General features: G+C 51.1%; 1 protein-coding gene and 1 long non-coding RNA gene across 20 annotated transcripts in view; one reads left to right on the forward strand and one right to left on the reverse strand.

Annotated features, from left to right (window-relative positions):
* Cacna1d (calcium voltage-gated channel subunit alpha1 D) overlaps positions 1–26,729 on the reverse strand; it is a 297,754-nt gene that overhangs the window by 78,680 nt on the left and 192,345 nt on the right. For 10 of the 18 annotated variants that reach the window (XM_040746547.1, XM_040746548.1, XM_040746546.1 and 7 more), the window contains exons 9-15: positions 22,148–22,317; positions 9,570–9,657; positions 9,222–9,281; positions 8,204–8,230; positions 4,368–4,528; positions 3,018–3,243; positions 2,708–2,915 (exon numbers count right to left, since the gene is read on the reverse strand). In XM_040746547.1, the coding sequence (XP_040602481.1) occupies positions 2,708–2,915; positions 3,018–3,243; positions 4,368–4,528; positions 8,204–8,230; positions 9,222–9,281; positions 9,570–9,657; positions 22,148–22,317 (940 nt within the window). 18 annotated transcript variants of the gene reach the window in all.
* Positions 12,761–17,066, forward strand: LOC121140962. 2 transcript variants are annotated; one of them, XR_005877922.1, is made up of 4 exons: positions 12,761–13,995; positions 15,059–15,284; positions 16,050–16,234; positions 16,355–17,066. It is a non-coding gene; the product is annotated as an uncharacterized LOC121140962 (long non-coding RNA). The 2 variants fall into 2 exon arrangements; XR_005877921.1 differs by having other exon boundaries at positions 16,050–17,066.

Consider the following 26,729-nt stretch of genomic DNA (forward strand, 5'->3'; position numbering starts at 1 on the left):
ACTCACAGAGAGCCACCTGCCTCTGCCTCCTGAGTACTGGGATTAAAGGCGTGCGCCACCAACGCCCGGCTAATGTTCTTTGCATCACTTATCCATGCTGCATTGCCCAATGTCCCCACTGCTTTAGACTGAACTCACAATGTGCCTGCTTAGCACTGTGCATGCTCTCAAACCATGCAACACCAGTGAACCCTGCTTGGACTCCCTTGGCAGGCTACTGTGGGTTATGGACAGCAGTGTTTTTACTGCACATACTAAGTTTCCTGCTCTTATAGAAACACATGTGCTTAACTACATAAAACAATGACTTGCATTGTTATTCTATCACAACTCCTCTGCATGTAGCTCTCACAATAATGTATCTTTGGACTGGATTGTATTTGAATATTTGATTTTAAAGACTTCTGTTTCAGTTGGGGGTTTGAAAATTGTAAAAAAAAACAAAACAACTTGTTATACAAAATATGGTAGAATTCCCAATAGTTTCTAAAGGGCCTTAGACATATTTCCGTGTTTTGTACTGTGTGTGTGTGTGTGTGTGTGTGTGTGTGTATGTATGTAAAATGGCACTCTAGGAACTCATGATTATAAAATCAAAATATCAATAATTTGAAAAATGATGAAGATGCTTTACATCTTTCAGCATTCAGCCAAGATTTCAGTGCATGTGTGTGTGTGTCTGTGTGTGTGCACATGTGTGTATGTATGTGTGTTGTGTGTGTTTGCGTGTGTGTATGTATGTGTGTGTTAATGTGTATGTGTGTGTACGTGTGTATGTATGTGTGTGTTAATGTGTATGTGTGTGTGTTAATGTGGGTGTGTATGTGTGAGTGTATGTATATGTGTGTTAATGAGTAGGTGTGTGTATGCATGTGTATGTATGTGTGTTAATGTGTGTATGTATTTGTGTATGTTTCTGTGTGTGTATGTATGTGTGTATGTGTGTGTAAGAGTGTGTATGTACGTGTAATGTGTATGTATGAATGTGTGTCTCTGTGTATGTGTGTTTATGTGTGTGTATTATATGTGTGTACATGTGTGTATATGTCTGTGTGTGTATGTGTGTTTATGTGTGTGTATATGTCTGTGTGTGTGTTTATGTGTGTGTGTGTATGTATGTGTGTATGTATGTGTCGCCATGTGTCTGTACAAGAGTTTGTATGGTATATATGCTAGCAGTGCTAGATCAGACATCAATGTTGGGTGAGTTCTTCAATCACTCTTCACTGCATGTTTTGAGACAGAATCTCTCACTGAACCCGGATGGAGCTAACTGATTTGGCCAGGTTGGCTGGCTAATGAGCTCCAGGGACCTCCTGTCTCTACTGTCCTCCCCACACTGGGATTACTAATAAGAACTGCCATGCCCAGCTTTTTATGTAGTACTGGGAACCCAAACTCAGGTCCTCATGTGTGGCAGGTGCTCACCAACTTTCCCCAGCCCCAAGACTTTATTCTTTATTTATTGCACGGATTAGTATGCAAATTTGTACTTATCTTTAATAAATGTTGAAAACACATGTCTACCAAGATATGTTCTTTAAATTTCTAAGATTTACTTGATTTTTAATTTTGTGTGTGTGTGTCTGTGTATGTGTGTGCATGTGCGTGTGCATGTGTGTGTATACATGAGAAAGAGAGAGAGTAAAGTTTAGGTGCAGTGATTTTTTTATTCTTTATGAGTCATTACCAGCAAATGTTTGATTTGTACACACACACACACACACACACACACACACACACACACATACACAAATGCATGCATGCATAAACCAATATACATAGGGTTGTAAAGAAACTTCTTGGGGGAAAAATGGTTGCAAGCAGCAAACGTTTAAGAAGCCCCAGCCGAGAGCAGTAATTCTATGAATCTCAAATGAACATGGAAGAAATCTTCTAGCTCATGCTCTCTAGACTCTGTGTTCCTTCAGAAGAGGACAAGCGACTTATCAGAGTCACAGAAGTGAGAGAAGGGAAAACCACTATGATATAGGCCCTTCCCGTGACGCACCCCCTCCCCCATCTCTTCATACACACACACACACACACACACACACACACACACACACACACACCATCCCTTCATCCGGACGAGATGCTTGCTGATATCACACATGAAATCTGGTGAGGGTAGAAGCAAGCTAATCTGTCAGGGTCTGACCAAGTCAGGGGCCCGGTTGAAACCACGGGAGGAGGGCTCGGTGTACCCTAGCCCACGGGGACACTGTGGCTAGTGTGCCCCTCCAGTGACAGGACTCCTTATGAGACATGAGCTTCAGGGCCTGTGCCCTCACTCCAAACAAAGGGCAGAAGCAGGTGCGGCCCTTGCCACCCACACTCCTCCAACTACATAGCAAGACATCCCATCTATGACTTCCAAATTCACTTCTTGGTTCAAATCTATTATAACTAGGATTGCAAACATGCCTTGTGATATATATATATACACACAAACTAGTGAATAACAAGAGGATCTTATCACAGAGATCAAACAAAAATCAAACAAAAGTGTTGTCACATCACACAGGTGGCTGAAAGATACTGAAAATAAGTTGCATGACATAAAATTTGCCAGAGGACCATGGAGCAGAAATGTTTGACACAATGGCATCTTTGCATCTTGCTGAGCTGTGGGCAGACCCGAGAACACAGGGGCTCTCGCTTTCTGGCTTCCGCTTTGAGGATGGGGGGAGGCGGGAGGGCTCACCTGGAACACAGTCAGGAGCGCTTGGGGAAAGTTGTCAAAGGTGCTTCGCTTGGTTTGGGTCTCATCAAAATTGAACTTCCCCCCAAACAGCTGCATCCCCAGCAAGGAGAAGATGATGATGAAGAGGAAGAGGAGCAGCAGCAGGGAGGCGATGGACTTCATGGAGTTCAGCAAGGACGCCACCAAGTTGCTCAGGGAAGTCCAGTGCCTGCAAGTCAAGAGGAAGGGGATGAGACCCAGAGACCACGGGCATCACCCGATCACGGAGGGAGGAGCCGCGCAGACGCCGGCACGGTGCCCTCATCTCTACCTGGTCACTTTGAAGATCCTCAGGAGGCGCACGCACCGGAACACAGAGACCCCCAGAGGAGACATGAGCTCCAGCTCCACCAGGATGGTTTCGGTGATCCCCCCACACACCACAAAGCAGTCGAACCGGTTGAAGAGGGAGACAAAATACGCCTGGAGGCCCAAGCTGTACATCTTCACCAGCATCTCACAGGTGAACAGAGCCAAGAGGACTTTGTTTGCAATGTCTGGAAAGACAAAGGGCAGGCGTGATCTTCATTCCCCACCCCACCTCCGTCCACCAGAGCCCATGGTAGACATGGCAAGGGCCCCCCCTGCCTCGCTGCCGCACTGGTGGCGGGACCCATCCTCACTGCTGCCGGCCACTACCCAGGTGTGAGTCTTGGAGAAGTCACTCGGTTTCTCCGGGCCTTGATTCCACGGACTAGGACATGGGAGAGGCATTTATCACATGGATCCTGAGCCTCCCAACCCTAAACCCTGTAAGACTGTGCACTGAGATCACGCTATAGGTTTTCTTTTTTTCCTTTAACGCCCTCATCATTCCCACATACTTCCCCCTATACACAGAGAGGAAATAAAAAATAAAAAAGTGACATCGGTGAGTGGCCACTTGTGGCATCCTAGTGTCGAGTTTTATTTTTTATTTATTTATATTCTCTCTTTGTATGGGGAAATAAATGTGTATGAAGATGTTGATTGTCCGACTAGATCACTGTCTGCCTTTTCCCCTTTAAGCAGGGCCTCTCACTGAGCCCAAGCTAGTTACAGGTCGTATTGCTGTGCCTGGCTTTTTACACGGGCACTCTGGGGATTTGAACTCTGGCCTTCAGGCTTGCACAGCAGACACTTTACTCACTGAGCCCTCTCCAAAGTCCCAAAGTAATTTTTTTACTTAGCAAGAAATGTTGCCAAGTAGGCTGAGGGTAGCAGAAGCAAGTTACAGAAAGACTACTCAAGAGTTCCAAATGGTCCTGTTTAGAATTGGGCTCTTCCAGGGACGACCTCACACACTCCAATTCTGGTCATCCAAAGCAGTGGGATAAAAACCACTTACCGAAAATACTAAAGTGGGGACAAAGCTTCCAACGTGGCAGGGAGAAGGACGCACATCAACTCCACAATTCCTGGGTCCTGGGCTATCTCAAGGCTGGGGCATAAGTTAGCTGGCATTGCACGGTGTAGGCAGTGCACCTGGTCCAGGGCTCGCCTGAGTCTGAATTGTTCTACTTCCTTCTCCGTTCTAACTGGAATGTTCTGCTACCCCACTACACTTCAGATGGATGACACTGAACAGCAGTTAGCTGCAAGCACCTCTAATTCGGAACAAAAGAAGACCTTCCAGCCATACCTTGAATCTGTGTCAGCCAGTCAGGCTGATTGTAGTGCTCAGAGGAAATAGTTAAAGTGTTGAGAAACACCAGGACAATAACCAGCCAGTAAAACGTGACAGATTTCACGGCAGCCCTGCACCTCCTGCGATTGAATCGATTCCAGCGACGCCAGCGTCGGCTGAAAAACAAGCAAACGTTGCTCCCTAAGACCATGGACAAATATGGCATCCCAGAGGCCAATACACTTTACTGAGTAACAGGAGTTCACATTTAGGTGGCTTAGGAAGGAAGGACATGAACCACCAGCAGAGAAGCGAACAGACCCCATGATAAAAACTGTTAGTCTTAGCAGCTTTCAACGGTACAATCTTGAATGAATTCTGCTATCACTTCCCCTGCTATAAATAACTCCAGGATCTGACATACGCAGCCTGAAAGTGGGTTAGACAATCTAGACTCATGTGCAGATTCAAGACTGCACGGGCACACATGCAAAGATCTTATAGGTGCCGTGTGGCACGTGGTCTGTTGGGGGCAGAGGGGGCAGCATCCCTCAGTATACCGTATGTGTCTTGAGTACAGCTCAGCATTGCACAAGTTACTAAAGCGATCCATGGCCACAACTCTCTTTTGAAGGAAGCCTGTGATCCTTTCTCACATCTCTGACAACCCTCTGGTGCCTCGTAGGTGTCAGAGCTGAGTGGGACGCGTGTCTCCAGGCTGACTCACCAGGCACCCTTCTAACTAGCAACGCTCAAAATATACCTTTAGGAGAAGATCCAATATTGAATCGTGTTTTCATAAAAATAAAACGAGCAGAACCAAACAGACACGTGACATGCCCCCACCTACCTTCCTGTCTCTGTAATTAGGGAAAGACGCTTTCTCCCTTTGCCTATCTCATTTCAGAAAATACTCCCCATCTGCCTGGCGTAAGTGGACAACAGGCACCACAGGAAACCAGGGAAGAGCCAGCCGGTTGCAATGTCCATTCTCTTCCGGCCACGCTGTCTCGGTGTCTGTCAAGAGGGCACTTCATCTGGAGTCTCTGGCTCTGGAGGAAAATCTAGGCTGCTCCCATGTAAGCCTGGCTGACTCGGCTGTGTTCCAATGCTAAACACATGCAACCCAGGAAGCCAACAAAGGAAGAGCAATGGGCAGCTTCACACAGAACTGGATCTGGCAAGTTGGGCTTTGCTTTTATTCTACTCTGCAGCTTCCGATGGGACAAACGGCATCTATAAACACGATGAGCAGCACAGACAACTCCACTGAGGACTATAACAGCCCACAGCTGGGCTCTTCTGGGACATGGGATCCGACATACATGGGATCCCAAAAGGCTGTGCTTGGTGGGTCTATTTTGCACAGTGGTACAGTAGTGACAAGGTCCACGTGAATACAACATCTAGAAGACCTCAGTGTTGTATCCCCTGGAAACGTGTGACACAACTAGTTTGACTCCCCCGGGCTCAACTATGTGCGGGCAGCAGGAAGTCTGCCTTCCTGGCTATGCAGGTGCCTGGTACTGGTAAATGGAGATGCATAAGGCACTTCTCCAGGGTTGTTGACCTTGACTGGCATGAAGGGTTATGGGTAAATGACAACTGTAAATTGACACAAGCCCAGCCCCAGATTTAAGGTGTGGGAACAGGGAGAGGGGAGCCTACATGCTCTCTAGAAGAGCCGGAGAAGGCATGTCTGCAAATTTAAAGAGTTGGGCTGGGCCATACTGACTAAGAGCTTTCCAGAGGCAGGTGGACGTCTCCTTAGAAAAGACATCAGGCCAAAGACCCTGGAGGGGACAGCACCAAGGCAACACACCTGTGAAAATAGGGCAGTCCGGCATGGCTACGGAGTTGGGGAGGACTCAGGGAGGCATGTCAGAAGCTGAGGTAGAAGACAAGAGGCAGGCGCCAAACGAACCAGGAAGCATTTCTACCGTCATTAGTAGCAGAGACTGACCAAACGGCCCTTAAATTTCACTCAAAGTCACTCTGAGATATAATTTACGTGCAGCAAGCTTATTCTCTTCAGGTCTACACTTGGTCAGACTCACACAGATTCCTTCACGGCCTGCGTCCCCAGATCAGTACTTCTAGTCTGTCTCCTATGCCCAATGCTCTGTTACAACTAGGCTGCCGGGAAACCGGAATCATGATACGCATCCTTCTGAGGCTTTTTACTCACCCAAATGCTTTTGAGATTCATCGCTATTGCTACATTACCTATAGTTTTTAAAAAATATCCTTAGCGTCATTGTGTGTGTGGATATAGGCATGAGGTGTGCTGGGTGGTGGGTAGACAGGTTGTACCCTGTGCGTGGTGGTCAGGGGACAACTCCAGCGAACTGGTTCTCCTCCACTCTTGAGTACGTTCTAGGCGAGACCTCAGGTCCCCTGCCTTGCACAGCAAGCACCCTCCCCGCTAAGCCATCCTGGTGGCCCTGTCAGTATTATTATTTTTTCTTCTTCCTGTCGCTGAGGAGCATTCCACCACAAGGATCAATCACAAATGATCTGCTAATTTTACCATTTGATGGGCACTGGGTTGTTTCTAGTTTAAAGCAGCTACAAATAAAACTACCATAAACACATGCCAGTTTTACAAGCCTTTCTCTTGCATAAATGCCCTAGAATTGGAAAGAGTGGGCCATACCATTAGTGTAACTTTGTGAGAAACCAATAAGTGCTTTTTCAAAATCATTATGTCAGTCAACATGTCTGCCAGCACTGCACAAAAAGACCCGCCAGCATCCTTGTCAGAACGTGGCATCGCCAGGTATTTGAACATGATCTACTTGTAGCAGTGTGCAGTGGTATCAAATTATGGTTTTAACTTGCATTTTCCTAGCATTTCCTGTGTTCATTTCATGTGCTTAGATATATATCATGCATTTCTCCTCTTTGTGACCTGCCTGCTAGAACCTTCTTTCCACTCTTTTTTTTAAAAATACTTTTTGTATTTACTTATGTATTGTGTATACAGTCTTCTGCCTGAATGCCAGCAGAGGGCACCAGATCTCATTCAAGGTGGTTGTGAGCCACCAAGTGGTTGCTGGGAATTGAACTCAGGACCTCTGGAAGAACAGTCAGTGCTCTTAACCACTGAGCCATCTCTCCAGCCCCTTCTTTCTACTCTTATAGGTTTGTTTTCTCATTGGTAGCCTTTACATGCTATTCTCTATTAATACTAGCCTTTTATCAAACATGGCTTGCAAATATTTTTATCAGGTCTGTGACTTTATTTTTTTATATTTATATTAAAACAAAGTCAGAAGCTCTAATTCTTACCGGGACCAACCTATCTTTTTTTTTTTCTAACATGGATTACATAGTGGGCAATGAACTTTAAGAAATTGGTACCCATGGTACCAATGCTTCTTCTCCTGTTTCCTTTTATAGTTATGTTTACTTTTGGACTAGTGCTTGTGTACGGCAGGAGAATGTCTTCAGTTGATACAGTGTGCATAAGGACACACACACAAAACGCAAGCGTGTGTCTCAATGAGACTCACAAAGTGGATGCTTAGGCTGCCTCCAGGTCAAGAAACGGAATGCTACGAGGTTGCCTCAGCTGTCTTCTTGAAACTTCTCTTATGGAAAAAGTTATGGGAAGTGACTGAAGGAGGCAAAATGTCGCTCGTGTGTTCTCGTGCCCTGCTGGTTCAAATGCACAACCCTGCCCCGCTTCCCTAAGGCAGGACTGGAACACCTAAACTGACTGAAATTTGAGATCCATGTTTAAGCTCAAGTCTAGATCAATTCTTTGTAAAAGTCAGAATTTAAAACATAACTTGAAAAACTCCAACACAAGCCCCCCCCTCACTCCCCAGGGGAAAGAAGACACTGACCTGAGTTTGGATTTCGAGATGGCTTGACTGAAAGGGAAGAAGACAATGTTAAGACTCCCATTTGGAAGATCTGAGCACATGCTCTCTCTCCCTCATCGCTGAAGCGGAGGCGGCTAGAGCCATGCGCAGAAGCCAGAACTCTGGTCCCCGTGCCTACAGCCGGCCAGCTGGGTTAAGGACAGGGCAGACGTCACAGTCCTACTAGAGCGCCAGGAGGTGGGCAGGAAAGAGAAAACTCAGATCTCCTTCCAGAGGGAAAACAGCACAGATGCAGAGCCCCTTCTCCTGCCGCCCCAGTGAAAGCCAGGAGGGCCTCTGCGGCCCGACCGCAACCCCTGTCTCAACAAAGAGCAACCGATGCTCCTGTGGGAACCGAATCCTCGCTCCCTGATCACCCGAACGGGTGAGGATGGGAACACGGCACACCACGGAGCCGAATGTTCTCATCGGTAAAGCGGGGATGGCAAATCCATTCCCCTTCACATCACAGGGAGGGCAGTGCAGGGGGTGGGATGGGGGCGAGCAGAGGCAAGATCACTACATGAGCCATCTGTGTGGGTACTTACAACGCAGTGTGACATTTTTACAAAACTCTGCCCCGGATGAGGTTGAGTTCTCTTAAAAACGACACCTGTGCTTTACAGGGGTGAGGTGTAAAGGGCACAGGCAGGCAGCAAAGGGATCCAAACAGCACAGGGCTCCCCGAAGCAGGCAGCTCTTAGCACATTCTGCATTGCTGCCCCGCCACGCCACGCCCCGCCCCGCCACGCCACACCCACGCCCCGCCCCCAACCTCTGCTACTGCAGCCCAGTCATCTAGAGGAAGCCTGGAAGCCTTAACGGGACGGTGTCCCGCATGGTTAGAAAAGGGTAGTGTAGGCAGGGTCTCCAGATGCGGCCCCACTCTGTGAAGGGACGTTTGAGTGTGTGGCGCACTCCGGTCAGCCACCCTGCCATTCAAGCTCTCCCTTCAAAGCGCAGACGCCAAACCCGACCGGAAGGAGAATTTGGCCTTTACCCCCACCGCCGGCACCCAGAGGGCCCAGTCTTGGCCGCGCCTCTTCTTTTCCACCAGCACCTAATGGACACAGCAGGTGGCTGGGTTAAGCAGCACACTCCCCAGGTTCTGCTTTAGCAGGGCGGTTTCACAGGCAGAGGCAGGGGAGATGCCGGGGTGGGCCCCACAGGCCTGACCCAGGAGGAGGGGGTTACCGGAAGGATGGAGGCAGCCTGTTACAGCCCAGCTGATTTCCTGCTAGAGCCCCAAGGCTCCACTGCCCTCTGGGGACATTTGTTTATTTATTTATTTATTTATTTTTGGCATCAGCGTCTGTAAACCACGGGGTAGGGGGGACTCCACACTCACCAGAGACTTCCACAGCTTCCCTGGGTCTCGCCTTCGCCACTTACGTTCTCGGTGTTCACAGATTCCGTCTCACTGGTGGGCATGCTAGCTGTGGGGGCGAAGAGAAGGCTTTAGACGGCGTCCTGTGTGGTATGGCATGGCAGAGGGTGGCCCGGGTGCAGACTCTCGGGGACCAGGGAAGAGGGCGAAGAGGCCAATCACGGGCGCCAGGCTGAGTAGCCACCGCATGTGAGCCTCCTGCTTTCTGGTGGACGCAGAGAAAGCCAATGTCACCTTCAGGAGACAATTCTGATGGCACCGATGCCTCCCAAGAAGAGAAGGCTCCACACTGAACTCAGCCACCGGGCTCAGAACAGGGTTGAACGCCCCCTCTCAGCATTACACCCCGGTATGGAGATGTTTCTGCTGTCCCCCTTCAGAATCAGGGGTTAGCTTCCATACCTCACACGCAAGCCTTTTACAACGCACCGAACACGAGCTATCTCGTTGCACAGTGGGATCCTGCACATCGCCCTTTGCGAACATTAGACTCAGTCTCGGGCAAGTTGGTCCGGCGTCTAGGCGCCACTGAGGCCAACGTGCACGTCCCAAATAAGCCGGCCCACAGGAGCGAGGTTCTCATGTGGGTAGTGTAGGATCTGAACAGCCCTCCCTGGGATTCTGCCTCAGGACGCAGAGCCAAGAGCAGGTAAGGGCTCTCGCCAGCCGCTGAGCAGACAGGACTGACTCGAGTCCCAGGTCTGAGATCTCAGAACCCTGCGTCCACATCAGGACCCTGGAAGAACTGGCAGGAATGTAAAACTTGATGTACCAGGGCCTGGAGGATCAGGGATTCCCCCAGAGTCAATATCTGACACATGGCACCGGTGGTGGGGGTGAGGTGGGGGTGGAGTGGTGAGCTGAAACTGGGGAAGCCACCTAAACACATACACATCTTTTCCTGAGGCAGAATCACAGTGAGAGCTGTTCAGATCTTACACTACCCACGTGAAAACCTCGCTCCTGTGGGCCGGCAGCTCCCTGAACACGATACCTCAAAACTCTACAAAAATGGGTTAGCAGAAAATAGAGCTATGGTGGACATCCTGAGGCCCAGCAGACACCGGGAGAGGCTACTGTTCTTTCAACCAGCTGTGGCTCCCATCCCTGCGGAGGAAGGAGATGAAGCTCACCACAAGGATGAAGGTGGGACCTGACCACAGACCCAGAGGTCAGATAGGCAGGCGTGTTCTCCACGGGCACAGAAGGAAATGCCCGACCCCTTTCCTTTGCCAGCACTCAAGAACCTGAGCTTGCCACTGCAGGAGGCTTAGCAGCCTCGTCCAGCCACACTCAGGCACAGGTTTCAGAAGCACGAACTCTGATTACACTCCTGGGACTTTCCTGTTCCTTCCTCCATGAATTCAAAGCAACCAACTACAAACCTCCGTTTGCTTCTGAGCCCATGGGGAAAAAAACCAACAGAGAAACAGATCAGGGCATCTCATCATCTGAGATGGGGCACGCTTTCTGCACACATGCACGCAGGCAGGCACACACACGTACACGCACACACACATGCATACATGCACAGCTCTTCCCCTGGTCTGTTCCATGCTCTCACCTGGAAGGGTTGGCTGTAAAAGCAAATGTGACTGTGTGTGGCAGATTGCCCTTGCAGTGACAAGGGGAAGACCACCACACCGGAGAGCCTTTCCAAATTCCCCCAGGAGTTCTTTGGAAACCAGGGTGGTTGGTGGTGTCCGAGGTTGAGGTGGCTTCACAGGTGCATTCAGGGGAATCCCCAGGCCCAGATCTATCTACCCAACTCATCCTGGGGGACATCCTGACTCTCTTTGGGCTTCAGTTTCCTAATGACAAAATGGTGGCATGAACCACATGTCCAGGGCCATTTCTGTCTGTGTAAGGTGCCTCACAATGCTCGTATTTCTCAAATCGAAACATTAGTATTTTCCAAAAGGAAACTTGGAAACAGATTAAATCCTTGTGGCTTCTACTCTATGGATGGCAAGTCTTTGTTTATAATCACAGAGTTCCCAGGAATATGATGTCTATTGATGGCACCAGGGCTATGGAAGGGTTAGGATGAGGACAGTGTCTGCTTGAACCCGGATTGGGTCCCTCAGTCTGAGCGAGGGACCCGAGCTCTACAGGAGGCAGCTGTGCTCTGCGCTGCCCTCTGGCTCTCTGATGCAGGACAGAGCCAAGTAGCCGCTCTCCCAGAGTGGCAAAACTTCTGGTCCGGAGAGCGGAACTGTAGGCCCTGCTGGTACTAAGCAGGTTACTCTCCACTTTCACAGGGGCTTTCAACTCGATGCTAACGACTGGGTCGAGCCTCCTTCATCTACATTTTATTAAAAACAGCTAGGACAGAAGAGCCCGTCAGTGCTGGATGAGGCTTCTGAAGGCACACCACAAACTGAGCGTCTGCACAGACGTGACGGCGCAGATGACCGCCGGAGAACAACCTTTGTACACTGTAAATGGGCACTGCTCTCATCCCTAATAAAAAGCTGATTGGCCGATTCGCTGGGCAGGAAAGGGCTGGGCGAGACAGCCTGACACGGAGAGAGAATTCTAGGAGGGAGAAGGGTGGAGTCAGAGAGTCGCTGGCACGGGCTGAGAGAGCGGGAGATGGGCACGCCGAGCTGAGGAAAAGGTACCAGCCCCATGGCAAAGGTTACATAAGAGATAAGGGTTAATTCAGGTGTAAGAGTTTAGTAACAGCCGGCCTGGCATTAATAATTCATATTCAGCCCTGGAATCAGTTGTCTGGGACTGAGCCTGGTCGGGACAGGAAGCGTCCATTTACAGACGACCACGCAGATGGCCTGCCGCAGGGATACACAGCTCAGACGCTGGAAGCTCACCTCCGTCCCACCTGGCGCTCGCCCGTGCAGCAAGCCGTTATCTGCAGTTTCCGTGCAGATGCTCGAGTGGGCTGGCAGAGTTGCAGGGTTGGTACCCGCGAAAACCTCCCACACTTGAACTGTGTGGAGCGATAGCCTCTCAAACTGAGCAGCCTGCTATCCACAGGTGCACTGTTGCCACGGCTGTAGACCACACCCAGGCAGTCAGCCCGGCATCTGGAGATGGCAGCAAGCTACAATGGCGACTGTCTCGACTTTACACAAGTCAAAACAGGAAGACTTGCAGAGATTCATGTAATAAACCTGCAGGCAACTCCCCCCCCCGCCGGGAATAGTGTCATGGCAGAGCAACGACCCTTTTCCCTTCAGCAGGGAGAGAGGGTTCACCCCTGGACAACGCCTGGGCTCTGTTAGGGTGCAGGGAGGCCTCTCAGAACCTCCCACTGTCAGGAACATGTTAGGGGCATCTGCATAGGGAGAAGCTGCAAGTCCATTTCTACTCCGGGGACTGAGGCCTCCGGGTAGAGCAGGAGGAGAGGCCTAAGGTTGGGGGGGGGGAGAGGAGCTGGAAGGAAGCTGGGGTGCGGCTGTGGGTGAGGAGATGCCAGGAAGGCGGCCTAGCACATCCTGGGCTGAGGCCTTGGTGGCCTAACCAGCCTAAGTCAGGCCCTGCCTGGGGCCACTCTCTGAGGACACGGGTCACAGGGTTTTCTTTAACATCTAGAACTGGGCCTGGCTGCCACAGTGAACTGTACTCCATGAATAAACGAAGGACAGACTTTTTTTTTCAGGTGGGCTTAACACCTAGCATCTTTAACCAACGTGCAGATTTCCTTATCAGCTTTCACTCCATGGACAACATGCTTCTCAACCAAACATGTCAGCTGTATGAATCCAGAGGCAGGCCCAGACATGTCTGGAGGCACACCCGTGCCCACGGGCACACATGGATACGTGCGCCTATGAGCCGGCCGGTTCAAGCAGGCAGCACTTTGGAAAGACACTCACTGCCAATAAAAGGATCATTTCTTTCAGAGACATCAGAGACTTCAGAAGAGAGGTCAAGAAAAGCCCGAGGCTCAGCTAGGGACATTTTGTGTTTGTTGTGTCTGCGCTTAGTTACCTGAGCGGCAGGAGAGTGTCTCCTCCCGGATCCATTCACCTCTGACCTGCTATCCACAAGAAAACCAACACCCACAAGTTGTCTGGTTTTGGAACCAGCAGTTGGGAGTAGGAGTCCCTTTACACTTTGCCAGCTCTCCAAGGAGACCAGGGCCCAAGCAGCACAGGGAACCCACGGCCCGCCACCCTCTTGGGTAGTCAGGAGTCCTCCACCTGCCCAGAAGGACTTAAATCTGAGTCCTCTCTCCAGGCTTAATGTTCAGGAAATACACAACATAGGAGCGGATCCTGAAGAGCTTAAGCCAGTCCCGAGAGCCCCAGATCCTCCAGCCACAGAAGGCTTTTCACATATACCGCAGAGAGCTCCCTGCCCTCCTTCTGGAACCTGTCACAACAGCAGCTGCTTTCACAGATGTCCTGGTCCTCTGAACTGTGTTCGTCTGGGTTTGCTTTTAAAATTATTTTATCTTTTGAGTGTGTGTGTGTGTGTGTGTGTGCGTGTGTGTGTGCGTGTGTGTGTGCGTGTGTGTGTGTGTGCCTCGTGCATATGAGTGGCCAGAAGCGGCTCTTAGACGCCCTGGAGCTGCAGCTACAGGCTGGTGTGAGCATCCTGCGTCGTCGGTGTTGGGGACCAAGCTCAGACCTCTGTAAGAGCAGGATGTGCACTTAGCTTATTATCACTGAGCCGCCTCTCCAGCCCCTTCATCTGTTCCTCTCAGCCATCTCCCACACTCAGCAGCCCCTCTGCGCTGCTAACGCTTCTCAAGGAAGTGGGGGGGGGCAGTGAGGCCAAGCAACTGCTCAGCGGCAGAATCGGGGTCCCTTCTGTCTTCCTATCATTTCCCTGACAACCAAGAGCTGTGACAAGCGTCCCAGGTGGCCCCCAAAGGCATTGACACACGCCTGTGCTGACACCTGTTGCTGACACACGGTGAGAGGCCTCTGTAAGGCAGCCGCACTCATCTTGGGAAATGCGGGTCAAGGTCAGACCAAGGTCTCCAGGCCTAAAGCAAGAACTATGCCTAGAGAACTACTCTTCCTTTGTAACCGTGGAAAAGGTGACCCAACCCTCCTCGCAAGGTTCCCGTCCACTGTCACCAGCAGAAGAGTTGGTCTTTGTTCCCATCAACACAAGGCCATTTCTCACTCAGGGAAGCCAGTCTCCCAAAAGCATAGGGCTGTTTCCTCTCTCTATCTCAGAAAACCAGCAGAAATTCACAAGCACCCATGAAACGTCACAGTAGCCTAAGCTGCTATTGAAGAAGGTTGGCCCAAGGAGGGGGTCACCCCCTTAACAGTGATGATACCCCCCAAGCATGTCAACAAAGCACCCCCTGTTCACCAGCTCACAATAAACACTAAAGCCAATCAGGTCAGCTCCATCCTTGGCCTGCCTTGATGCCTGAGTTTTAGTTTATCCTTCTCATCCACTTTTGGGGGGCGCAGTGGACCAAATACTTTCCACTGGACAATCCCATGATTCCTTCCCTCCTTTAGGTCTTCTGAAGATGCCAGGACCCTAGCACCGCCCCCATCAGACCGCCCCACTTCCCTTCACCTCTGAGCTCAGCATTCTTGCAGGAGACAGCGGCCACTCCAACAGAACCACGTAATGTGTCCCTCGTCTGTCCCAGCAGCTGGCTGCTTGTCCCTACAGTCCACACGCTCTCAAGAATTCTTCCTCTTCCTGACTCCATCTTGGTGTTAGTACCTGGTCAGGCTGGTAGGTATTATCCAGGCAGAGTTTATGCTGCCGTCCAACTGCAGCAGTGACCCATACATAGACAGCCGGGCAAGGAGCCAGGTCTCATTCTAAACAGCTGTGTGGCCTAACTTATTCTAAACAGTAATGGGCCTAACTGCTTTGCCGAGGGGTTAGGGGATTGGGTGAGAGGTACCATCAACATTATTTTGGACCTAACTTTTTATATTCAACTGTTTCCCAAAAGACGCATGACCCCCAGATTTTTCTTTTTTCTTTTTGATCTGCAGCTACTAACTTTAGCATGGCCTTGGGTAGATGAACCAGAGACAAGAAGGCCAAGGAGAAATTTGAAACATGTAGCCTGGGAGGGAAAAAAAAGTCAGTCAAATAACATCATTAGAATTTCTAACCACTTTAAATTTACAAGCATCTTTTAAGGACTTTTCAACGGTGTCTTCCAGGCTAAGAATATTCATTCACACTGAATCAAGTGAGTTGCCTCAGTTGGTTCAGCTGCCATCTTGGTAACGCCACACATGTTAGGGAAAGGGAAGAAGAGTACAGCAGGACCAAGCACCAGAGAAATCGAACAAAGGCAGCATAGGCATCTTCCACACAGCACACGCAATTCACACGATGCCTATGCGAAAGGGGAGGGTGCTTAGAAGCGTCAGGCAGGGAGCTTCCGGAGAGCAAGTCCACCTCAGTCAGTGAGTTACCGTGATCTTTAGCCCTGCGTTGTCGAAAGCAGCAAAACTTCCTTTTCTTCTTATCCTCTCTTAGCAAGTCAGCCACCGTGACCCCTTCAGGTGGAACACAAGGCAATTCCAGGACCACACAGCAGAGGGCAGCAAGGGCAGCAAACATAACACAGTCAAGCAGGCAGGGCAGGGACAGCTGGTCCCCGCGCACAGCAGAGGAGGCCTGAGACCGCGCCTCTGACCCACACCTGCCACCCCCCCCCCCAGGTGAGGAGTCTATAGCTCAGGATCTGAAGGGATGGGGGCGGGCGTCTGCCATGGCCACTACGAAACCTGTCCTTAAGAAACTGTTCAAAATAAAGCAGTCAACTAGCTTTCTGGACACAGGGTTCACTTCCTCTTCAACCCTCCGGAGCACAAACTGCCTGGCATGCTGGATAAAGTTGGCTATCGCGGGGAGATTTTTGTCTGCTTCGCTTTGAGGCCTCCCTGCCCTCCCCGCCTCACACCACCGCTGCCGGCTGGAGCGGCGACACTCATGGAGGTGCAGGGCTTGGGTTCAAAGCCCAGTTTGGCCACTTCACAACCAGGCAGCCCGGGGAGGCCACGACCCGGCCCTTCCACGTGCCTTGATTTCCTCATCCGTCAAGCGCCCTCCCGCCTCACACAGCAGAGTGGAGAATGAAAACGTCATGTGCCCACAGCCCCTGATATACACAAAGCCCCTGATAAATGCAAGTCCCTACTCTGTGACCTTCGAGTAAATAAATAACAGAATGCTTGGGCGTGTGATGAATGTCACACTCCAAGCATCCCGCAGGGCTGATTTAGCCGTCCCAGAGGACACAGGGCCGGGGCTGATGACGGCTCCCGAGACTAAACAGTGAACGCTTCATCAGACCTCTGACCCCAGGGGGTGACCCTCCCATCAATCTCCCCAGTCCAGAGAGGGCAGATGACCGGACACACATTCATCATGGACCACCCACCGCTGCTGTTTGTTCTGTAGCTTTTAGTAGAACAGTTGCAACTCTGAACTTCTTCCCTGGAATATTTTGTGATAAAAAGCAATCTTATAAATAAAAAAAGTCAAATGTGATCTTTTTGTTTGTTTGTCTTGAAGGATAGATGACCTTGACCCTCTTATCCCCCTGCCTCAACCTCTCCAGCGCGGAGATTACGGCACACAAGGTCCAGTTTATGAGGGGCTGGAGGCCAAACCCAAAGTTTGTATATGTCAGGCAACTGAGTGGCAGCCCTCAAATACAGTCTTTCAAACAGGCCAGCAAAGAGCCATGACTTTTATTTGCCACCCCTTACTCTCTGCTACCTTTGAAGCAAACAGTTCAGGAAAAAAATAATCAGGTAACAGAGACTAAAAGCAGCCAGGTGACCAGGTGACCTTGAACCCCTAGGTCCATGGTGGAAACAGTGAGGGGCAGTGGCTACCTCTCTGGGACCAGCGAGGGAACACAAGACAGCCAGGTACTCTTGCGGGCGGGAGGGGCTGCAGGTACCCCTCCTTCTTCCTTTGGGTATCAATCATCACTTCTTAGAGGGATTACTGGTCCCCAAGAGTCCCCACAGGGAGGCTTCCATGTTCCATTTTAGAATGAGCTCCCTTTAAAATGGTTTCCTTATTTTTAATTTCTTTTTTTTTTAAAAAAAAACTAATCGCTGACAATGAGAAGAGATTAAAATAGAATTTTAGGCTTCCAGATTTTAATAGCCCTAGAATAACGCCATTGTTCATGAAGAAGCAGCTGCACGTGTCCAAAAAAAAATCAAATGCGCACACATACGCGCACACACACACAGAGGCTTGGCAGGATTTTTTAAAAGAAATTTGAAGTTCAGCAAAAAGTTAAATAAATTATCCTTGAAAATTCCCCAAGTGCTTAGGGACTAACTTCTGAGATAATTTTGTCTGTTCAATTAATTGTGGTGCAGCCACTTTCCAATGGCAAGTCTGCACTGCCTTAAAAGGTCCAAGGGTACTCACAAGAGACTTCCCCTGTCACCAGCACCAGATAGCCAGGTTAGAGACTAACCCTGCACAGCCCTCCAGAGAATTCTCAGACCAGTGGGAGATTCAGTCACTGACACAGGTCAAGACTCAAAGGCTCCTAGCTGGAGCTCCCTGTGACTCTCTCCCAGGAGCAGACAAGAGAGGTCCCCTCCCATCTGCTTAAAGAGCCGGAGCCTGTGGAGCCAGGCAGGGGAAGTTAGTTGGGAGGCCCTCGGGTGGGTGGTAAGGTACAGCCAGAGTCGGGTGTCCAGACTCAGCCTGCTCAGCGGTGTGACTGTGACATGTGATAGATCTGAGGGCTTTGGCAGGTAAAGCAAGTGCTTCCCTGGCTGCTTGATTTCATCCCTGCTCCCTGACAGCAAGCCCAGGACAGCAGAAATGGACCTCCAGAGACAGCAAGCATTACTACCGGGTCCCACACGGCGTTGGGGTAGGACATTTCTTTGCCCTCCCTTTGGAGAACTCTGCCGTTTCTGAACAAAAATATAGGTGGAGGGTCCTTTAAGAGATCCTCAGCCTGAGATTGGCTGGAGAGCTGGCAGATCTGCTCCACAGAGTCAGACAGCAGCAATAACGACTATAGCTCCAGCTGCAGGACGTCCCAGCCCGGGTGTGAGTACCTACACCCAGGAAGGATGACCCTTAGTCTGCTGTGCTCACCTAGGCTGGGGCTCAGCCCCCAGGGAGGACTTCCCTTTCATACCCTCAACCGCTCAGCATCTCGGAGGAGACTGCCCATTTGCATCCAAGATCCAGCTGATGGCAGTAGCCAGTCAAATCAACATCCCAAGCCAGCTGGGGGTAAAGTCAGGAGTCTGGCGCTGCCGCCGGCTGCCCCCGCCCTCCACCCCCCACTCTGGGAGCAGGGGTGAGGTGTGAAGTGCAAGGTGAAGGAAACCATATACACCCTGGGATAATGCTGACACCACAGTGAGACCACAACACCATCACTTCTCCACCTGCTAATTAGATGCACAGGGACAGTCCTGAGGCTCAGCCCATGCAGGTGGCAGGGCCACCACTGTTTGGCAGTCAGGGACATAGGAGCCTGGCTGAAATCTCCCCTGCCCCACCCCACCCCACCCCCGCGTTGGTTTTCCAGCCATGGCAGAAATTTCACGGCAATGCCAGGGAAAAGCTTACCAGAACAGCTTCTCCAGAAGGCTCAGAGAGACTCCATCCTCACCCGGGGGAGGCCCAGAGGGCTCTCCTCCCAAGTCACATGACTCTCACCATGGTTCTTGCTGCCTAGGATCGATTCCTTTAATAGAGAGCCCTGATCATCGAGGCTCTGGCAATCTGGTAACTCCAGAAGCGCCATGGGCCTCACAGCATAGGAAATGGCAGCTAAAGGACGACCTCAGAAGTACCGCTCTCTCCAGTCAAACTGTCAGCCGCTCACCACTGAGCACTGGAGGAGCCAAGCTCACACCCAGAAGACGCAGAGCAGCTTTACCGGCTCAGGAGTTCATTCCTTGGTTAACTCTGAAGGCCTGAGTCTCAGAGAGGGTTTTTTTTTCTTCATGACAATGTCTCTAAATAATACACTCATGTGCTCTGAACATTGTCACTCTTCTGTTTCTTGTCCATGCCATTTCTTCAGTCTGGTCAGCCTCTGCCCTACCTTTTGTTGACTATGGGATGCTCCTCCCCCAGAGCAAAGCAAGGATGCTGCCTCTTCCACTCACCACCTAGACCCCCTGGGCTCTAAGGGTAGACTGTTGGTCTCTCATTGCCATGATGGCTTCTGAACTCCGCCCTTGTCCCTTTCTCCATGGCAACCCCTCTGGAAGGCAGACGCTTCATAGATTGGTTGTCTCCTAGTCAGGGTCTTTACAGAAAGCGGCAGGACAAGGGAGACGCCAGCCTCACACAGAGCAGTGATCCCTTTAGGGCCATCAGGAGACATCAAGTCCAGGGAAACCCACGCTTCACAGCACAGGTCATTAAAATAAATAAATAAACAAATAAAATCCTCTACCACAATGGAAGCTGGGATCACTGTCTATCCCTAGATGTGGACCACCCAGAATACGGCGAGTCAGTGGCGTGCGTGGCACATTTAAGCCAGAGGAGAAGGTGCTTGCCTCAGGAGAGGAGTCGACACTTCTCTTGTTTATACATAACGCGCTGTGTTTTGAGCTTAGGAGGGGTGAAGCAGGTGGAGGCGGGCTTCCACAGGCCAGCACTGCGAATGAAGGGAAAGTCTGGACAGGCTCCGCACCGGTTAGCTTTAGTCGGCTTGACTCGAGCCACAGCTAGCTATCTTGGGCGAGAGAGCCGCAGGTGAGGAAGTGCCTCCATCGGCCTGCCCTACGGGCGAGTCTGTGAGGCGGTTTTTTTTCCTTGACTGATGATTGATGTGGACGGGAGCCCCCCCTCGCCCATAATGGACGGTACCACCCCTGGACAGGTGGTCCTGGGGTACATCATCAGCCAAGCGAGCCGGGGAAGAAGGACCCAGCCGTCAGCGTTCTTCCCTGCCCCTTGGCTTTAGTTCCTGCCTCTGGGTTCCTGCCCTGACTTCCTGCTGCGACAGACTATAAACACTCAGAGGAAACAAACCCTTCCCTTCCCAAGATGCTTTTAGTCATGGTGCTTTATCATGGCAAAAGAAAGATATCCATAAGACAGGCACCCGCAGCTGGGCCTAAACAGTGTCCTCAGTCTCAGTAAGGCTACAGAAGCCCTGAGGGGTGCTGGGGGGGTTCGGGTGAGCTAATTGCCAAGGAGAGCTGCACCTGCAGCCAGCACACATGTACAGACACATGCCTGCCGACCCATCAGCCCTATCTCCCACGAGAGACACAGACACCCCCACCTTGGCCCAGAAGACCTCCCACTGTGTCCAGGGAGCGGCGCCCTCATCCTCAGGCATTGAGGCTCTGCCCCACCCGCCCTGCCCCACGCGATGAGCAGGGAGAGGCCAGAACTCACAGGGTCCTCATCAGCACACCAATTTCACAGGCAGTCCCAAAGACCCATGGCAACATAACACATGCCCCTCCCGCCATGACAGCTCAGAATAGAGTCCCAGAATAGAAGAAACCATGTGGCTATCTTGGTTGTGTGGTCTTTGCTCACTCAATGCTAGCTCCAGGCCAAAAGCCTTCTCCTGCCACTCGGCTGCTCTTCCGGGCCATGCCAAGTGGCCCCATTTGTCCTGGATCTTCATCCTAGCTCCTGAGGTACCACTCCCCCTCGTGTGACCTGAAGGTAATTTGTGGGTGGGTCTAAAAAAGGAACCAACCGTGACTCCAAAGCGCCACTGGTCAGCAAGAGCTTACTCAACACATTCTACACGGAAGGGAAGGGTCAGTCTTGGTTTCCCAGGCCCCCTCAAGGGACGTCGCTCTCTAAACAGGTTCTTCTCAACAGACATCGCTCTCTAAACAGGTTCTTGTTCTACGCTATCAGCTACTCCAGAGCGGAGACAAAGCAAAAAGCATCATAGTCAAACGCACCGTTAGATTTCAGTTTCTGCCCTTTCTAAGGCCCAAATGCTTCCAGGATGACTAAGAGCACGTCTGTGGGAAAAGCATGTGGCAAGAGAGACACTGTGATTCACAGAAGCAATTAATTCCAGGGGCTGATTACTGGGCCTAGGCCTCCTGCTGGGAGCACTTAAGGGTGCCTAGTGCCACAGTGTGGAGCCCAGGCAGGTGGGCTGCCAGGCAGCCAACACTGACTCACTCACTCACAGGCCTCTTAACAACTGCCTAGCACAATCAGCTGGTTTCTCCCCGACCCTGATGGCCTAAGCAGTTGGCTTGGCGTGGAGAACACTGGAGGGGGGGGCATTTCACACAGCAGAGGGGGAAGGAGCCTGCTCCTCAAACCCTTGTGCGGGGCGAGCTGCTCACTCAGGTGAGGGAAAAGCACACTTGCCCTCCCTTGTTGCTCAGAGTTGAGATGTGTCTCCCTCTACCCCCCTGTCCACACAGACATGGGCTTTCTGACTTCCCAAGGTCCACAATGCAAACCTCAACTGAGACAGCCACCTTCATGAGAACCTAAACCCCCATCCGTGCGTGACTCAGGTGGGGACCCAGATACACCGTTCTCTCTGTGATGTGACGTCCAGGGACGGGGGCACGGGGGTGGGGGGTGGCAGGAGGGTGTGGTCAAGCCGCAGGAAGGGCAACACCTACTGTTTCGTTTGCCTTCCTCTCCGCCCTCCTCCTCGTTCTCGGGATCTATGTCTTCTGCTTGGGTGATCCAGTCCAAGTAGCCCTTGAGATCCTCCTCCAGCTGCTGCTTCTCCCGAAGCTTCTGGAAATCGCCTCGCGCTTTAGCCTTCTCCCTTTCCTTTGAGAACTCTCTGAGAGGCGGGAAGAGAACAGGGCACCTGTCAGAGCATCCACGGAGACCTGCACCCGTGAGCCATCTGCCCTGATGTGCAGTGTGAGCGGTCTTACGGCAGGACACAGTCATGAGAGCATAGAAGTGGAGCCACACACGTGCACAGGACGGAAGACAGCGTCTCCTACGCACAACCGTGGGCGTCGGGGTTGCAAAGACCACACTGACACACATGCATGACTTGTTAGGAGGTACACTCCCTTTGGGATGGCGACATCAAGAAGCCCACACCCAAGACATCGTGGGCTGTCACAGTGGGCCTTTTTGCCCTTCCCACCCCCTTCATAGAGAAGGGTACCAAGTGATCCAAACTGAGGTCACAGAGAGCACTCAGAGCAGTGGGCAGGGATCCAATAGACCCATCTTACAGCCCAGGTCTCCCTTCCCGGGCAGGACCTCCAATGCTGGAGAAGGGCTCCTGTTTGTCTTAACCTAGGCCTCTGACCGTGATCTCTCCAGGGCTGCCCCGTCGGAGGTGGAGAGGGGTGTGACCTGCTGCCCCCCCCTTTATAGGAGCATCTGCCCTGGACAGGTTTTAGCAGATGCACAAGCAAGCGTCCCCGACTGCTTGCTGTTTTCTCTGCCTCCTACGACTGCAACCCCATAACCGCGTATCTGTGCACATCCGCAAAATCCGACGCCTGTGCTGGCAAGTCTGAGAGTCGGGTGCACGGCTGGCCAGTCTTTACAGACAAGGAACCGTCTGTTAAGAGGAGCCAACATACGTGACTTGTGGGTCTGGGGTGCACATTAAAGCTATTGGGAAGCAGTGAGGTTACGGGCGGAGAGGCTTCTGCACCCAGACCCGGCATGTGACAAGCATGCCCTCTCCCACCACCCTCCAGCCAGTTCAAAGTCAGCACGGCTCCCTCCCATGACCTCACTAGCTCTGGCAAAAGGGCTAGGGCTTCCTTTCATCCAGCCAACTAGCTCCCTGCTCTCTCTCCTCACAGCCCTCCCTCAACTCCAGGCCTTTTGGGGAGCTGAATGGGCGCCTGTACACCCAGCAAGGCTGGAATCTTTGCTCAGAGGTTTCTCTCTGACCTCAAGGAAGGCCCCCACTCACTGCCAGATTCTCTTCACCACTCTGTCCTCTGAAAAGCAGGGGAAGGGGCTGGGGCTCTGGGAGTCCCAGGTGCAGAGCACAAGGCGTGGTGGGATAGGGGTCAGAGGGTATGCAGGACATGGGCTCTGCCCTCCAACCAAAGCACCCTGGGGATAAGTCTCAACACAGAGGGGACTTTGCAGGGCTGCATCCTGCTGCTCAGACACAGCAAGCTGCGCAGACAGACGAGGTTTCTATAGTCCACCAGAGTGTCCCAGAGCATGAGCAATTAATTTCAGCTCAGCTCAGCCCGGGACATTCGCTAAGTTGTTCTCAGCTCTAAGAGTTCCGTTCTGTCCAGAGCCGCGTCCTTGAGCAAAGCCCAGAAGACCCGTATGAGATGCACCCACAGGGAGCTGCATGAGACAACCTGTTCTTAAAAACCCGGGTTATTATTACTCATGTTACAGGTCTCTGTTACGTTTTGACTCTGGTCTCAGTGCACTAAGTGCAGATTACTATGTACTGACACATGATCCGGGCACTTTAAGAAGCGACAGAAGTCACTAAAATGTTACCCCGTGCAGCCAAGAACATCAGAAAGTGATACTCGACTTAAACAACACCACGTTTACTGCTGTACGGTAGGACTATAAAAAAATCCCTCTCCTGTCTCTTGTCCACCGTGGTGGGACATAGTGAAGATATAGCTAAGCAGGCATACGTAAAACCCTGCATGTCTCAGAACGGAATCTTTGCCAATACCTGCCCCACTGTCTACTCACAGGAAAGGGACCCTTCCACCCCCACAAGCTCCTGTCCCAGAGGGTCTCACCTCTGGTCCACTGCACCGGCATCCTCAGAGGATGACGAGAAAGATGAGTCCATTTTAAAGAGAATTCCATCGCCATCTAAGGTGCTCATGACCAAGAGGTTAAATGACGGTCACTACTGCAAAAGCTTACTACTGGAACGAAGCTATTGGTAGAAATGGTAAGAATTCTGCAAGTGACCAGAAAATCTGAAAACAGTGACGTCTAGGATCCTGGCTGTCTGAGTCTCAAGTTTTGTGGTGTGTGTGTGTGACCAAGGTAAAATATAACAGTGTCTGTATGAAAATACACACATGACCTGTTGCCCTCCGCACGTGAAGGAGGTGGAATAGAGAAACAGACATATTTCTACACGGCGTATCTGAAAGAACAGGAACAAGGTTGGGAACATCTGAGGAGACGGCTCCAGGTCAAGCGCTCACATGAAGACCCGAGTTTGGATGCCAGGCATTTGAGGGGGAAAGCCAGCTGTGGTCACATGCCCGTGACCCCAGTGCTGGAGTAACAGACAAATGGATCCTAGGGACTCACTAAACAGCCAGTCTAGCCAAAATGGCAAGCTCCGGGTCCAGCAAGAGACTCTCTTGGGAAAGTGAGATGGAGACTTATGGAAGGGGGCACCTGACACTGACCTCTGGCCCCTGCATGCACACACGGCACCTGCCTATGCAATAAGGTATATAATCCCCTTCCCTGCCCCTTTGGGCACATGTACTTAAAAAGAAAAAACAACAAACAAGGATGAGTAGGGTAAAAGTAAAAAGGATGGAGTGTTTTTCCTAAGCATAGCGTTTTGTACAGCTTTGACTTTTGGAACCAAATGTGTTTTTACATTATAGATTTCTAAAAAATCAAATCAAGTATGGAGTGAAGCAAAAATGCCCCTGCACACGCATTTAAAGTAAATCAAAACAAGTTCATCCGACTGTACTGTAAACACCATAACCATCCTGAAGGAGGAGGTCAGAGGTCAGGGACACAGCTCACAGCTCATGAACACACAACAGTGCGTCCTGGGTAGGACTAGGGCAAGGGGAAGGAACTCGGAAATGCCTTGGGTTCGCTTAGGTTTGTTTGCTGTGTGCGTTGAGGCGCGGCTGGAGAAGACTAGAGACAACTGTCCAAGAGACCAGATGCAGGATCTGCAGAGGCCTGGAGGGCTGGGGCGTTGAGACAAGCGATCTTGAGCGTGCTGGGATTATAGGAGGTACCCTGCAGTTGTGAACCCATGCTGTGAACTCAGCATTTCTAAACAGCTTCCTCTAAAGCTCCATGTCTGGTTGTTTAACAGACACTGGTACCTAAGAGCATGCTTCAGTGTGCACACGCCCACATTATGGAAACCTGTGTGTCCTAGTTTCACCCGTGGCAAGGGTCTAGAAACAGTCCTCCTAGTCAGTATAAGAATGCTGGTAAACACACCTCCTTTCTCAGAATACTCCTCATTCCAAGGCATAATAATAATATTAATAATAAAATAATAATAAAGCCAAATGTGGGAGCACGCATCTGCAATCCCATCACCTGATTGGGAAGCGCTAAGACGTAGGACTGCACATGTTAAAAGCCAGTCTGGGCTATACAGCAAGTTCCAGGCCAGCCTGGGCTATAGCCTGATCAAAACATCAAACCAATGAAGACTCTGTAATTGTTCTAATCAATTGTGAATTTATGGGGCTGCCAGTCCATTCCAGATCATTAGTTAGACCGGTATGTTCCTCACGGGAGTTGACCCTGTTGCCCATTTTTTTTCAGGTGTTTCTTTTCAAGTCTCTCTCCTGAGATGTCCCCTTCAAACAGGAATGCCAGAAGACAGCGTAGAAACACGCACACGGTCTACGGCCATACCACCCTGAACGCGCCCGATCTCGTCTGATCTCGGAAGCTAAGCAGGGTCAGGCCTGGTTAGTACTGGCTAGTACTTGGATGGGAGAAACACGCACACGCACTCCTTCTCAGAGGCCAGAACACATCCCTCTGGGACAGAAAGCCTAGCACTGCTGGGATCACTCGCCCAGGCCCAGACATGCCATCTGGAGCAGCAACTACCAGCTGCCTGCCCTTCCCTGTATGAACACGGGCCTCGTGCGGCGGTGGATTTTGCATGGCTGGCTGGTTAGAAAGCCATCCATTTTATTTCCTCTTTAAGGAACCATCATTCAACAACAACAACAACAAAATCCCTCTTAGGGCCAAACAGAATGACTACTGTGAGTCTTATGTTGTCCAGTCTGTGTACAGCTCCTCAGTCACAGCTGCTGCGGCAGGAGTTGATGAAGGAGTAACTCTCCTTCCCCCAGGAGCCCGCTGCAAACCTGGCTGCATTTTGGTGGTCTCCCATTCGGAATGCCAACTGCCTCTTTATCATGGCCCCCGGAGTCAAGGCCATCTCCCGGCTGCTACTCCATCTTTATGTGTGCCCAGCTTATGAACGTGCACCTTGTACTCTTGATCGCTTGACTCAATCACCCCAGCCTGTTGAGCCAATGCCAA

Source organism: Mesocricetus auratus, unplaced genomic scaffold, assembly GCF_017639785.1.
Source record: "Mesocricetus auratus isolate SY011 unplaced genomic scaffold, BCM_Maur_2.0 Super-Scaffold_100006, whole genome shotgun sequence".
Lineage (NCBI taxonomy): Eukaryota > Metazoa > Chordata > Mammalia > Rodentia > Cricetidae > Mesocricetus > Mesocricetus auratus.